The 12682-nt window shown below is 38.3% G+C and overlaps 1 protein-coding gene across 2 annotated transcripts in view; it reads right to left on the minus strand.

Annotated features, from left to right (window-relative positions):
• Positions 1-2486: 2486 nt before the first annotated feature.
• Positions 2487-12682, minus strand: part of LOC124164524 (amyloid beta A4 precursor protein-binding family B member 1-interacting protein) — a 227572-nt gene continuing 217376 nt past the window's right edge. For both annotated transcript variants that reach the window (XM_046541875.1, XM_046541874.1), the window contains exons 6-10: positions 11506-11788; positions 9413-9612; positions 8003-8221; positions 6554-6724; positions 2487-5905 (exon numbers count right to left, since the gene is read on the minus strand). In XM_046541875.1, the coding sequence (XP_046397831.1) occupies positions 4412-5905; positions 6554-6724; positions 8003-8221; positions 9413-9612; positions 11506-11788 (2367 nt within the window). In that variant the 3' untranslated portion in view covers positions 2487-4411. The remainder of the gene's footprint in view (positions 5906-6553; positions 6725-8002; positions 8222-9412; positions 9613-11505; positions 11789-12682) is intronic.

Here is a 12682-nt window from a genome sequence, read left to right on the forward strand (position 1 = left end):
TCATTTTTCTTACTTTGTACTGAATTCATATTTATAGCATTAAAAAATAAATTCTGGAGTGTCATTTCTCATTTTTCTTACTTTTATTGAATTATTCTTCAAAGCATTATAATTCATTTCTCGAGTGTCATTTTCCATTTTTCTTACTTTGTACTGAATTCGTGTTTATAGCAGTAAAAAATTAATTCTGGAGTGTCATTTCTCATTTGTCTTACTTTTATTGAATTCGTCTTCAAAGCATTATAATTCATTTCTCGAGTGTCATTTTGCATTTTTCCTACTTTGTACTGAGTTCGTGTTTTTGGCAATAAAAAATAAATTCTGGAGTGTCATTTCTCATTTTTCTTACTTTTATTGAATTTGTCTTCAAAGCATTATAATTCAATTCTCGACTGTCATTTTTCATTTTTCTTACTTTGTACTGAATTCGTGTTTATAGCAATAAAAAATAAATCCTGTAGTGTTATTTCTCAATTTTCTTACTTTCATTGAATTCGTCTTCAAAGTATTATAATTCATTTCTCGAGTGTCATTTTGCATTATTCTAATTTTGTACTGAAGTCGTTTTATAGCATTAAAAAATAAATTCTGGAGTGTCATTTCTCATTTTTCTTACTTTTATGGAATTATTCTTCAAAGTATTATAATTCATTTCTCGAGTGTCATTTTGCATTTTTCTTACTTTGTACTGAATTCCTGTTTATAGCATTAAAAAATTAATTCTGGAGTGTCATTTCTCATTTTTCTTACTTTTATTGAATTCGTCTTCAAAGCATTATAATTCATTTCTCGAGTGTCATTTTTCTTACTTTGTACTGAATTCGTGTTTATAGCAATAAAAAATAAATTCTGTAGTGTCATTTCTAATTTTTCTTACTTTAATTGAATTTGTCTTCAAAGCATTATAATTCATTTCTCGAGTGTCATTTTGCATTTTTCTAACTTTGTACTGAAGTCGTGTTTATAGCATTAAAAAATAAATTCTGGATTTTCATTTCTCATTTTTCTTACTTTTATTGAATCCGTCTTCAAAGCATTATAATTGATTTCTCGAGTGTCATTTTTCTTACTTTGTACTGAATTCGTGTTTATAGCAATAAAAAATAAATTCTGTAGTGTCATTTCTAATTTTTCTTACTTTAATTGAATTTGTCTTCAAAGCATTATAATTCATTTCTCGAGTGTCATTTTGCATTTTTCTAACTTTGTACTGAAGTCGTGTTTATAGCATTAAAAAATAAATTCTGGATTTTCATTTCTCATTTTTCTTACTTTTATTGAATTCGTCTTCAAAGCATTCTAATTCATTTCTCGAGTGTCATTTTGCATTTTTCTTACTTTGTACTGAATTCGTGTTTATAGCATTAAAAAATAAATTCTGGAGTGTCATTACTCATCCCTCCCTTCCTCCCCCCCTCCCTGTACCTACATGTAGGTACTCTGGCTATTTTTAAATTTCGAGGTGAATCTTCAGAACAAGATCAGAAAAATTACACAAAATCACAACGAAAAATTGATTTAATGTTCCTCGTATCAAATTAAAACTAATTTGCAGAGTTTATTTTCTTTTAATTGTATAGGAGGCACGATGGCAGGGCTTGTTTCCATCAGAGATTTTGAATTTCCCTCGTTTTGCATGGAAGGCCAGGTTTTATGGCATGGATGTATCATTTAGGTTTTTGTTGCCATTGGTAAGCAAATTTTCATTGTTGCCCATAGTACAAAACCAATGCGCAGAACCAGTGGGGGATGGAACTTTATCTCAGCATGTTCGCAGCACTAAATATCAGGAGCAGGATCAGCGTCCAGGTTGTACCACAGCCAACTCAGGACTACCAGAGACCAGTGGCGGATCCAGGATAGGGACAGGGGGGGGCTAAGTGGGGTTAAAAATTCCAGCAGTAGGGGGGGTCAGAAAAAAATTGCCATTCTATCTAGTTTAAATTGGATACCGAAGGGGTGTGCTACAACCCCCTTAGATCCGACACTGCCTGAGACATAGCCTTAGATAACACATCATAATCCCTCCATCAGCAGTAGCTGTCAGCCATTCATTTACGTAGGAGGAAGTGCATCAGCTATAGCTGAAATTCAGTGCATTAGGGTGAGGACCATTATGGCAGAGTTTTTATACGACTCACAAGAATAATAAGAATTTAAATTGTAATTTAAAATAAGAAGACATGATATTTTGCATAATGAATGTGTTTGGAAATTTGGTTTTTCCCTCACAGTAAGGACTGGAATGAATGCTAGCTGGAACTCAGGCAGTCAGATATCTCCTCGCCTTGTGCACATGCATGCATGCTTGCGTACTCGGGTGATAAACTTCCACTTTTATGACTTGGCAACACTCAGTTCAACTTAGATGAAAAATGCGAACAATAAAGCAGTCACATTGAGCGAAAGAGTTCTGGAGAATTTATAGGGGGACACAACAAGTCTTTCGCCAGTTATACAAATAAAACAAGCTTGAGAGCATCAATGTCACTCCATGTATGATTTATTTTCATTAATAAATAAAACATTTCTCTAGATTACAAGAACATTTATACATTTTGTTTTTAGTTACATCATCGAGAGCCATTCTGACATAACTCTGCATGGTTTGTGAAACTGGTATAATATGCTTGGAATTAAATTAAGCAATCAGATAAGTACTCACTCATTACTTTATAACACCTATGCTTTGGAATTGATTTATTTTTGACATGCATATTTCAAGAAGATCTTATTAAAACTGTAGGTATGCTAATTATATCAACATAATACACATTTTGAGCCCACTTCAAATGAAAAACATTTCTATACTTCATGCAGCGATGTAAGGCTTCATTTTTTAGAACACAAAATATTTTGAAGAAAGCCAATGATACACCTATTATTAAACTAATGCCAATGATATGCATTGAATCATATTTGACTTCTGCTGTGAATACTTAATATATGAGTTACAGGGCCATTTTTACCACGGGGGACGTTTATTTAGTTTCATATCATTTGATAGCATAAGCAAAGACATTTGTTGTTATTCGTTATTTGGAATAACTAATTTTCTTCTTTAGAAACACTTAAAAATTCTGGTAAATGCGATCAGAATTGGTATAGCATAATATTCACTGGCTAGGTGCAATAGTTACTGATAATGCTGTTGTTCCCATAAAAATTAAACTTTGAATAAAATTTATACATAATTACACTTGTTGAATATATAAAGGTAATGGCAAACCATTTCCATTTCAGTAAAAAAAAACTGGCCTTGTTTAACATTTCAATAAAGCTCACAACTCATGCAAGTTTACCAGTTTAACAAGAATTGTTTGATTTCTAATATGTGGCACATATACTTGGACTTTTCTCTGCACAATGCAATGAGAATTCAAACCCATAAGAAATCAGTGTACAGCGACCCAGCAGACTGAAAATAAAACCATTTATTTACGGTGTATGACACATCATACCTAATTATCTCCATTTCATATTGGGACTAAATATTCACACCAATGACTGATAAAAAAATACACGAAAAGCTCAACACACCAGAATATAACACTATCATTACTGTGATGTTAAAAGTTAGTAATTTTACATAATTAAAAGTATAATGTACAAAAGTAGAAAATAACTATGAAAAGAATTTAGCTTTGGAATTCTGAGAAAGTACACAATTTATAAAGTTAAAATTATGCTCACACTTTTGAGTTCCTTCTGATTGCTAATGTAACAGGTGCATCGAACGATTATTTTATCGCTCCTGTCCGAGACAGTTTTTCTTCACCCCTGAATAACAAATCCATCAATTACTTCATCTTCTCCCTTGTCTAAGTCACGCCACACTATCCCAACACATGGCAGTCACTTAAAACTTATCATTTCTCCAAAATAGAACGCCTCAACACAACGATCACAATTTCTTCTACGCAAAGGCAATCAATTGCACTCTCTGAAAAGACCCTGGCACTTTCAAAATGATTTAATTTTTGGTACAAACACTTACCAAAGTCTCCCATTCTAAATTGGCCCGCAATAACGATTCGTCTTTCCAACATCACAATTCTGGTTCTCCTCTTCCAATGAAATTAAGATCCATCATTATTGCACAACGTAGCACCATATTGAACTTGGCTGATGAGTAAAGTAAACCCATAAGCCATTCCTTCATGAAGGTCCACCATTAATGAACTGCATATATATTTATGTATGTATATATATCTGCTATATATATCTACATGTTGAAATACATGCGTACACATGTACATTTTGTTAATAATGTCTCTCTCCCTCTTTATAACTTGCTAGGATAAAAACAAATCAATGACCCACAATTTGAAGCTGTGCAGAAGTCCTTTGATTAAAAAAAGAAAGCTTTTTAAAAAGTTGTTTCAGCCTAAAACAGGCTGAAACAACAACTTCATTGGGATCCTCGACTGGGTGCCGTCGACAGGTGCGTGCTCTCGCTCCTCTTGGGAGGGGGTGGGGGTGGCCTCTTGCGCATCGAGCCGCCCTGCACGCTCGTCCTCGAACGCGGGTGGTGAGGGTCCGTAGCGGATCCACCACTGCCATCAGCCGGCATCCAAACGGCCGATTCCCCAGGGATTCCATAGTGCTCCCTCACCCAGTTGCTCACGTTCGTCTCGCGGTAGTCCGCAACGGGGGGCGGCGGATCCCGGAACCCGAGCACCTCGTGTGGTGTGGTCGTGTGGTCCCACTTGCACTTCTGCGCAACCTGCCACTTGCGGCGCATCACGCGCTGCAGGTCGCTGAGGAACTCGTGCGCGGGCGGGTCGCACGACGCGAGGGAAGATGGTGCATAGTGGCTGGTAGAGGGTGCCGGCGGGGTGGAGAGGCGTGTCCCGTCGCTGCGCTTGGGCGGAGACGGCACTGGCACCATCGGCATCACCATCACGGGCCTCCCGGGGGCATGGGGAGGGACGACTGGTGGAGAATGAGGGGAGGAAGGGGAGGGAGGGAGTGGATTGTGGGTCGGAGATAGGGATGCATTGCGACTAGCCTCGTCCCCAAAAGAGATCCTTCTCGGAGCCCTTCGCACTGTGTTCGTGCCCATCATGCAAGAGGCAAGGGGAGGAGGCGTGGCTGGAAGTGGAGGCAGGTCTGCCGGGGGAGGAGGCAGCGGAGTATCATCCTCAATGGTGGCGTTGCCCGTCAGCAGCTCTGGAGGTGGTGGGGGCAGAATGGAGTCGACCAAACTGAGCGTGCTCTGGAATATCTCGGGTGGAGGTGGCAATGGAAGGTTCTCTGGGTCTTCCTCGGGTGTGGGGCTCCTCTCCACCGGCCTCTGCAGGGGCTGTTGCCTCGGCCTCAATGCAGAGGGACGGGACTCGAGCGTCGACGAGGAGGAACGGTTCGAATATCTCGAGGAGAGACGGGAGAGTGTGGAAGGGGTCCGCGTCAGGGTGCACGTTCCATCTTCCGAGGACGAGCGGTCGTGGGAATTCGTGCTTCCAACGACGGACGCATCCTCACCAACCTCCTTGAGCTGTCGGGTCATGGAGGTGAGGGGCAGCTTTGGTTGCAGCGAGGGTTTCCTCTTGATTGTTCCCATGCCAGGGAAGTCACTCTCAAAGGCAGGGGTGCAGCTCCCTCCACCAGTGCCACTACTTCCTGCACTGCCTGCATCGCTGCCACATCCGCTGGAACCTGAGCTGGAAGCACGGCTTTGCTCAATAGTGTGGTTTCGCCTCCTCAGCGTCACCTGTCCACTGATGTCTTCCGAGGGGGCAAAGTCATCTTCAGGGGTGCGCCCTGGCGATGGGGTACCTGTGTTGCCACTGCCTAAGGCCACGGAGCTGATGGAGCAACTCCTTGCGTGCGCCAGGGCATCCAAGTCTTCTTGCGCTAGTTCGTCCACCAGTAGACGGTAATTATCCAGGATTCTCCGACCATGCTGGGGGATACAAAGGTTGGATCAAAATAAGTTATAACAAAAGAATGAATAAATTGGCATTCATTTATTTCCTACTTTAACATTAAGTTTCCTCCCTAACTTTCAGGAACCATAAAAGAGGGAAATAAATTCTTTATGTATGTGCACAGTAACAAAATATTAACACCAACTATGGTTTCATTTGGATTACATCATTATAAAAGACCGAAAACACATAATTAATATAACAAAGTAAAGGCTTCCCACAAACATATAAATAAATTGCATAGTGGAGCTGATGCAAATAAAAATACTTAATAGCACATAGTGAGCAGGGCTAAAACATCGATTTTCAATATAAAATCAAAAGATACTTTAAAGTGACAATATACTGTTTTTGCATAAATTTAAGATCAGCTGAGTTCTCAGATGATAATCCAATTTCACCAGGAAAAATAAATTATACATGCAAAACTGAATGCCGATGGTCATATTAAATGAAAACAACATTCGCAATGAGACCCCAAGAAATGATACCTTGCACTAAATGAGTACATCTGTGTCATTCCAAAAACATTTTTGGGGATGGTAATCACTGTAATCTTTAAGCAATATGTATAAACTACAGTTGGCATATTAATTTGGAATGAAGCATTTGAGGTAACTTACCTTAGCTATACGAATGCCAGTAATCCATCGAGCCAATGTTGGTCCATCTTCTGCACACAGGAACTTGATGTATTTGGTAGACTTGGGCTGTTGCAAGCGAGGGTGCTTGATCGCAAAACAGTATTCTGTGGGGGCTTTGTACTTCTTTTTCCACCCAAGCCCCCAGTAAGCCTGATATTTAAAACAAAAAAATGACAGTTAGGGACAAAGAAATATTTTTTCAACACTATATCAATACGTTAACATGTTTAACCTAGTATGCTCTTTATTTCTTTTTTGTGGATTTATTAACATTTAAATATACTCTGAATTTTTTAAGAGATACAGAGTTGATCCTCAAAATTTTTTTAGCAGTTTACATTTTATTTTTACTACATTTTTGCAAGTACTTCTCCCCATACCTTTCAAAGTGACTGACTCAGTTCCTAGGTACAGTGCAACCTCAATAGAACGACACCCCACGGTGCACCAATAAACACTCGCTATAGCGAATTTTCGCTTTACCGGAGGTGGTGCAAATAATAGCCAATATACCTCATATTACTCCTTTATTTTTATTTTCTCGCTTAGACGTGTTTGGTGTTTTTTTGGCCATGGTGTGTTCCATCAAATGCTTTCTATTCATGCAACTCGTGGACGTGTGGGTATGCTGATGACTGCTTTTTGCCGCCCGAGGAACAAAAGAAGATCAAGCATTCGCGAATGCTAATGCCACAATATTTTCACCAAAATTAACTACTTATTTATCGAACGACAGTTTACCACAAAAATTTGAGACTGATCACTCCATTAACTTCATTTCTAACAGATCGCTAGCAATTACAGAGATTAAGGAGTCTTGGTGTCAGTTTTTCCGGCGGTGAAACCCTCGCTATGGCGAGAGCCAACACCAAAAGGGCCTCGTAAAAACGAAATTTTTAACATGCTTTTTATAGGATCAATTGACGGTGCATCGGCTATCTCTCGTAATAGCGGGGGTCTCGCTATAGCCCGTACTCGCTTTAACGAGGTTCCACTGTATACAGGTTCACTGAATTTCCCCAAAAAATCATCTAAAGAAATGAGTAAATTTTGGATAAATCTAAAGATTTATATTTAGTTTAATTTACAAGGGAACCAAAGGCAGGGGTTTGTGAATAATTAACAGCTTGAAAACTTGGAAAAATCCACAGAGATAGTAAAATTTACATCATTTAGAAAACTTATCATCATAGAATTATCAAAGAATCATTTTTTTAAACACAGGAAAGAAATAGGAAAAGAATTGATGGGCAACCAGGACGTCTAAATTCGAATAAAATCAAATGTTTAAGGGTTAGAAAAATTTTGAAGAAAGCAAAAATAAGGCTTTAGTACAGGGGAAATGGGAAAATTTTTGAAAAAAATAATTAGTTAATAATTGAATAAAATTATAGGGGGTTTCAAAAACTTGAAGTGTTGGAAGCATACCTCATTGACATCAAAAGTAGCGAGGCAAACAAGCTGGTGCGATGGGGGCCGATGGGTGAGGGAAGATGAGGAAGACTTCTCCTTAGGCCAGTAGTAGAGTCCAGACGCTCGGAGGACAAAGTGATACCTCTTCCATCCCTTCTTACTCTCTGCCTTCAGCCAGAGAGGGCCCTCCATGTCTGGAACGCAAGGCGCTCCTCCATTTCCAGAGAAGAATTCCTACAAAACAGAACAGAACAAATTATTAAATGTTCACAACTCATCAATCTAAATAACTATGGATGACAAGTCCAATGATTGACTAATAAGGAAGTATTCATGACATTCAATGATTGAGGAAATAATGATTCAATCATTGCTCGCTCAAACTTGGCAAAATTTCACCATAATAATCAGTGTAGTAACAACTTATTAATTTTCCACACAATGTTTAAATAACCCAACCAGTATTGAAACTTATTGTATTAGTCCCATCCCTTACAGGATCACAAAAACTTTTTTTTCAAAAATGCTTAGCATATTTTGACCTCCTGAATACAAAAATGGTGCTCAAGACATTGTATCACTTACATTTTTCGCACAAACTGCACGTATTTGTAATTCATGGCAATGCATATGAAAATTGCAACACATTCTGTAAACTGTGAGTCAGGAAATGCTTCACATTGAGCACACAGGCATGCCCCATTACAGGAAAAAGAAGGAAAACCATGGGCATAAATACATCAGTAAATACTTTGTTCCACATTTCCTGGTTGCATCTATTTGCTGTGAGAATATTTCCAAATGTAGTTGGTTTAAACTTATATTCATTTCAATGTGATTTGTTTGTCATGAAGATACCTCATAGCAATATCACACGTTTGTAATCGATATTGCCTAAGTATATGAATTGCTCCAAATCTGTGGGTGAAAAGATCTATTTGGTAACATTTTTGAATTCAGGAGGCAGAAATACAATAAGAATTATGATATCCTCCGTGATAATGAAAATCTTCCTAACTCTTGCAAGAAAGAGAAAGATTTTTTAATTATTGCTGAAAGTAATTTTTTACTGATGACCATTCAAAAAAGTTTAATTTACTGATACATATGACTAAAGTACTTCAAAAGTATTCTTTTTTAATTTTCAATCACGTGATATTGCTATAGAAACACTTCGAAAATAGCATTAAATATCTTTATACAAAGCAAATACAAAATAATAAAAAATCTTACAGTAGCAAGCAGGGGAAGAGGGTCAGCTAATGCTTATTTTTGGTTACATGGAGGAGAGAGAGGTAAAAAAGTGGCCAATAGGTGTTTAAGTTACGCTTGAATGCTCCCCAAGCTATAAGAAGGACTCTTGCCTATTTTATTTTCAAGGTTAACATTAAACTGGGCCATTGCAAGTAATTTTGGATATCTTACCTCAATGAGAGCAGCTCTACTATCATCGTCAAACTCTCGCCCATGGTCAGAAGATGCCTGTGGAAGGAGGAACTCCTCGGGATGAGAGAAAAGCCTGAGGTACTTGTCTGGACGTTCAACGAATTGGATTTGATTTTTTGAGTCATTGGTCCACATCATCAAATTCTCCACCAATGGTTCATGGTCTTCATAGACACGTTCTGAGATAAAATCAAAGGTAGGAAATCATCAGTAATTGCTAACATATCTAAGCCTTAATTTATAACAATCGAGGAAAAGTGTTAGAATTCCCATAATTGTTGATTTACAAGTCTACCATGGTAAAAATAAGATATTGTAACACTCCCATCCGTTAAACTTTGAGGAATGCATATTTCTCACCAGCAAAATCTCAATACATTGATTGTAAGCAGTACAAACACACTAGCACACAAAGCCGAATGCCATAGTCATATTAACCATTATAATTAAAATATACCTATTCCCTCACTCTCTCAGCAAACTTAATTTACACACAGTTTGCATTCCCATGAATTGGTGAAGAAAATAAGCTCAGTAAATGCTCCATTTTCAAATTTTTAATAACATGTGAGTATAAATTGCAATTTTTAAATTTAAATAGCTAACATGCTGGTGACTTAGCACGATGGCTTCATTGGTAGAAAATGTCATGGCTAGGTGGGTTACCAGTAAGTTATAATTTATTTCCATAAAACTTATGACAACATTCCTAGAGCACATAAGCACGAATCTATCATTAAATAATTTTTTTAAGCCCCTTCAAAAATTCGTTATGGGGGTGAGAAAAAATTATGTCAGACTTGCTGATTTTCCCCGGAGTGATATCGAGAGTCGAGTTTTCAAGGTTCTACTGTAAAACATATGACTCTTCTCAAATACTTTAAAAACCTTAAAACTCACTATTCATCAAATTTACCAGGAAATATCCGGTTTGGGCCCCCCAATATTATATTTAACTCGGCACCCCTGATTATAAACAGCAAAAGATATAGAAGGGTATGAACCAAAACACAGCAAATTAATCATGTCAGATATGTAGCAAAGATTACTTATAGAAATTACTAGGGGGTCATGTCATGAGGTATAGTAATTAAGTTAAGAATACTAAGGAGAGAAAAATTGAAGGAAAGATTTCCTGAGGAAGACCCAGACTACAAGATATGGTAACATTTTAAAATGAAATGATTGCAAACAAAATTAACTTAAAATATAATAATTGCCAGGAGCTCCATTACAATGCCAATGGTTTATGAATCAATCCATAGTTTCACGGGATCACAGGAAAGGTTTTCACACGTAAGTCTTAAGCCTGAATCACACAATCATTTTATCTGCCATTTCCGAGTCATCACTATAGCGATCACTAGAGTGATCACTCACAAATGATTGTCGCCGGCAGTTGTTTTTCGCAATCACTCTACTGATGAGGATTCCCATCACTTTTCTGGTCACTTTTTCCGTGGCTGAAACCATCACTAAAACCCATTATCAGCCAATCATAATGCATGCCCGTATGATTGCACTGCAACATTAGACAATCATGGGAACGACATAGGCAAACATAAACACACTACATATTTCGTGATGCAGGTCCTATGACAACGAGCAGTGATATCGGAAGTGATGCAAAAGTTGACGGCAGGAGGGACCGTGTGTTTCAGAAAAATGATCACTCAAGCAATCACTTTTTTTCGTCGCAAAAAGCGATCGCTCGAGTGATCACCTTTCGCCACGAAAGAAAATGATTGAGTGATTCAGGCTTTAGATTGCATTTAAGAACATGCATCTTTCATTGTGACACACAGAGCATCTTAAAACATCACTATAATTCCAGGTACAACAGAAACTATAAAAAATGAAAGATTATCGCTGAGTGGAAAAGTGAAAAATTATTCCCCCGTCTTTAATAAAATCAAAATAGAACTTGATAATCAAATTACTCCAACCAGCACCTTGTTTTGCAAACACCTGGTGTCCTAACGTACACTTATTGAGGAAGCCTGTGGAATAGTACGGAGATATAGATGAAATTCCATTTGCTCTCACAAGCAGCTGATGCGTTGTGAACTCACCCATGTGAAGATGTGGCAGGTATTCCACCAGAGCCCATTTTGGTTCCATTCGGACGTGGTTCTTGTCTGCCAACAGCCTCGCAACCTGTCCCGCTCCCATCCTCTCATCCACCAGCAGCGACTTGGCCGAACCATCCGATGAGAACGCCTTGATGAACAGCTTGCGCACGCTCGCCTCTCGCATTTTATCAAGCGCCAATCGGATCTTCTCCGCTTTCGCACGACTTGCCTCGTCCACGTCATCGCCCACCAATCCGTGGCTTCGTCTATCGATCAGGCCATCCTGCAAAGTCAGAACATGAAGATTATAAAATAGAATTCTTGTTCAAATATTAAGCCTAGTTCACAACAAATTTAATTGGCAAAAATTTCCACAGGGTAGAATGATGCCTCGGTAGCTTAACTGGCAAAAGCACTCGGCCTGAAATCGAGGGATCCGGGTTCGAATCCCGGTCAAGGCGAATGATTTTTCCTCTGAGGATTATTTGCACAAATTTAATTGGCATCGAAAAGTCACAAAGATGGTGTTGAAACCTCACAAGGAGCACTGAAGGAACAAGTGACCTTGTACGCAGTTCTAAAGTACGCTAAAATTCCTTTGGTGTATTTAACTCACAAGGAGCATCTGTATGCAGGGGCGCAGCTAGGAATTTTGGATAGGGAGTGTTTTAAGCGCAACAAACACTGGGGGGTCTGAGGGTGAGGAATACCACCAGGGTAAGCGGGAGGTGCGAGGGCCCTTCCCTGGAAAATTTTTCAGATAAACGGCTCAAAATTGTGAGTTTTATGGCTTTCTGAGGGATATTTTATTGATCCTTACACTACTCTATAAGTAATATTAATTCAATTAAGTGAAATGGATTAAACTTAAAAATTTCTCTGAGCTCTGGGGGGGGTTTATCCCCTGAGACCCTCGCTGCGCCATTGTCTGTACGTTCACAACAACATAAAATGGCCTTGACCTAGTATAGTAATTATATTTCAAAGATCTAATTTCATTTAAAATCAACCAATTGCAATAAGATATCTTTAACAAGATGTAAAAAATCATGCTCAACTCTTCTAAAATTGAGACTATGACTAATGCTGTGACAGAAGAAATATGCTATTAATTTATCCAGTGTATAATAATTAAAGTTACGCTAAGTTACGTTGTTGTGAGCAGACAAAGTCTAAG

Source organism: Ischnura elegans, chromosome 8, assembly GCF_921293095.1.
Source record: "Ischnura elegans chromosome 8, ioIscEleg1.1, whole genome shotgun sequence".
In the NCBI taxonomy this organism is placed as follows: Eukaryota; Metazoa; Arthropoda; class Insecta; order Odonata; family Coenagrionidae; genus Ischnura; species Ischnura elegans.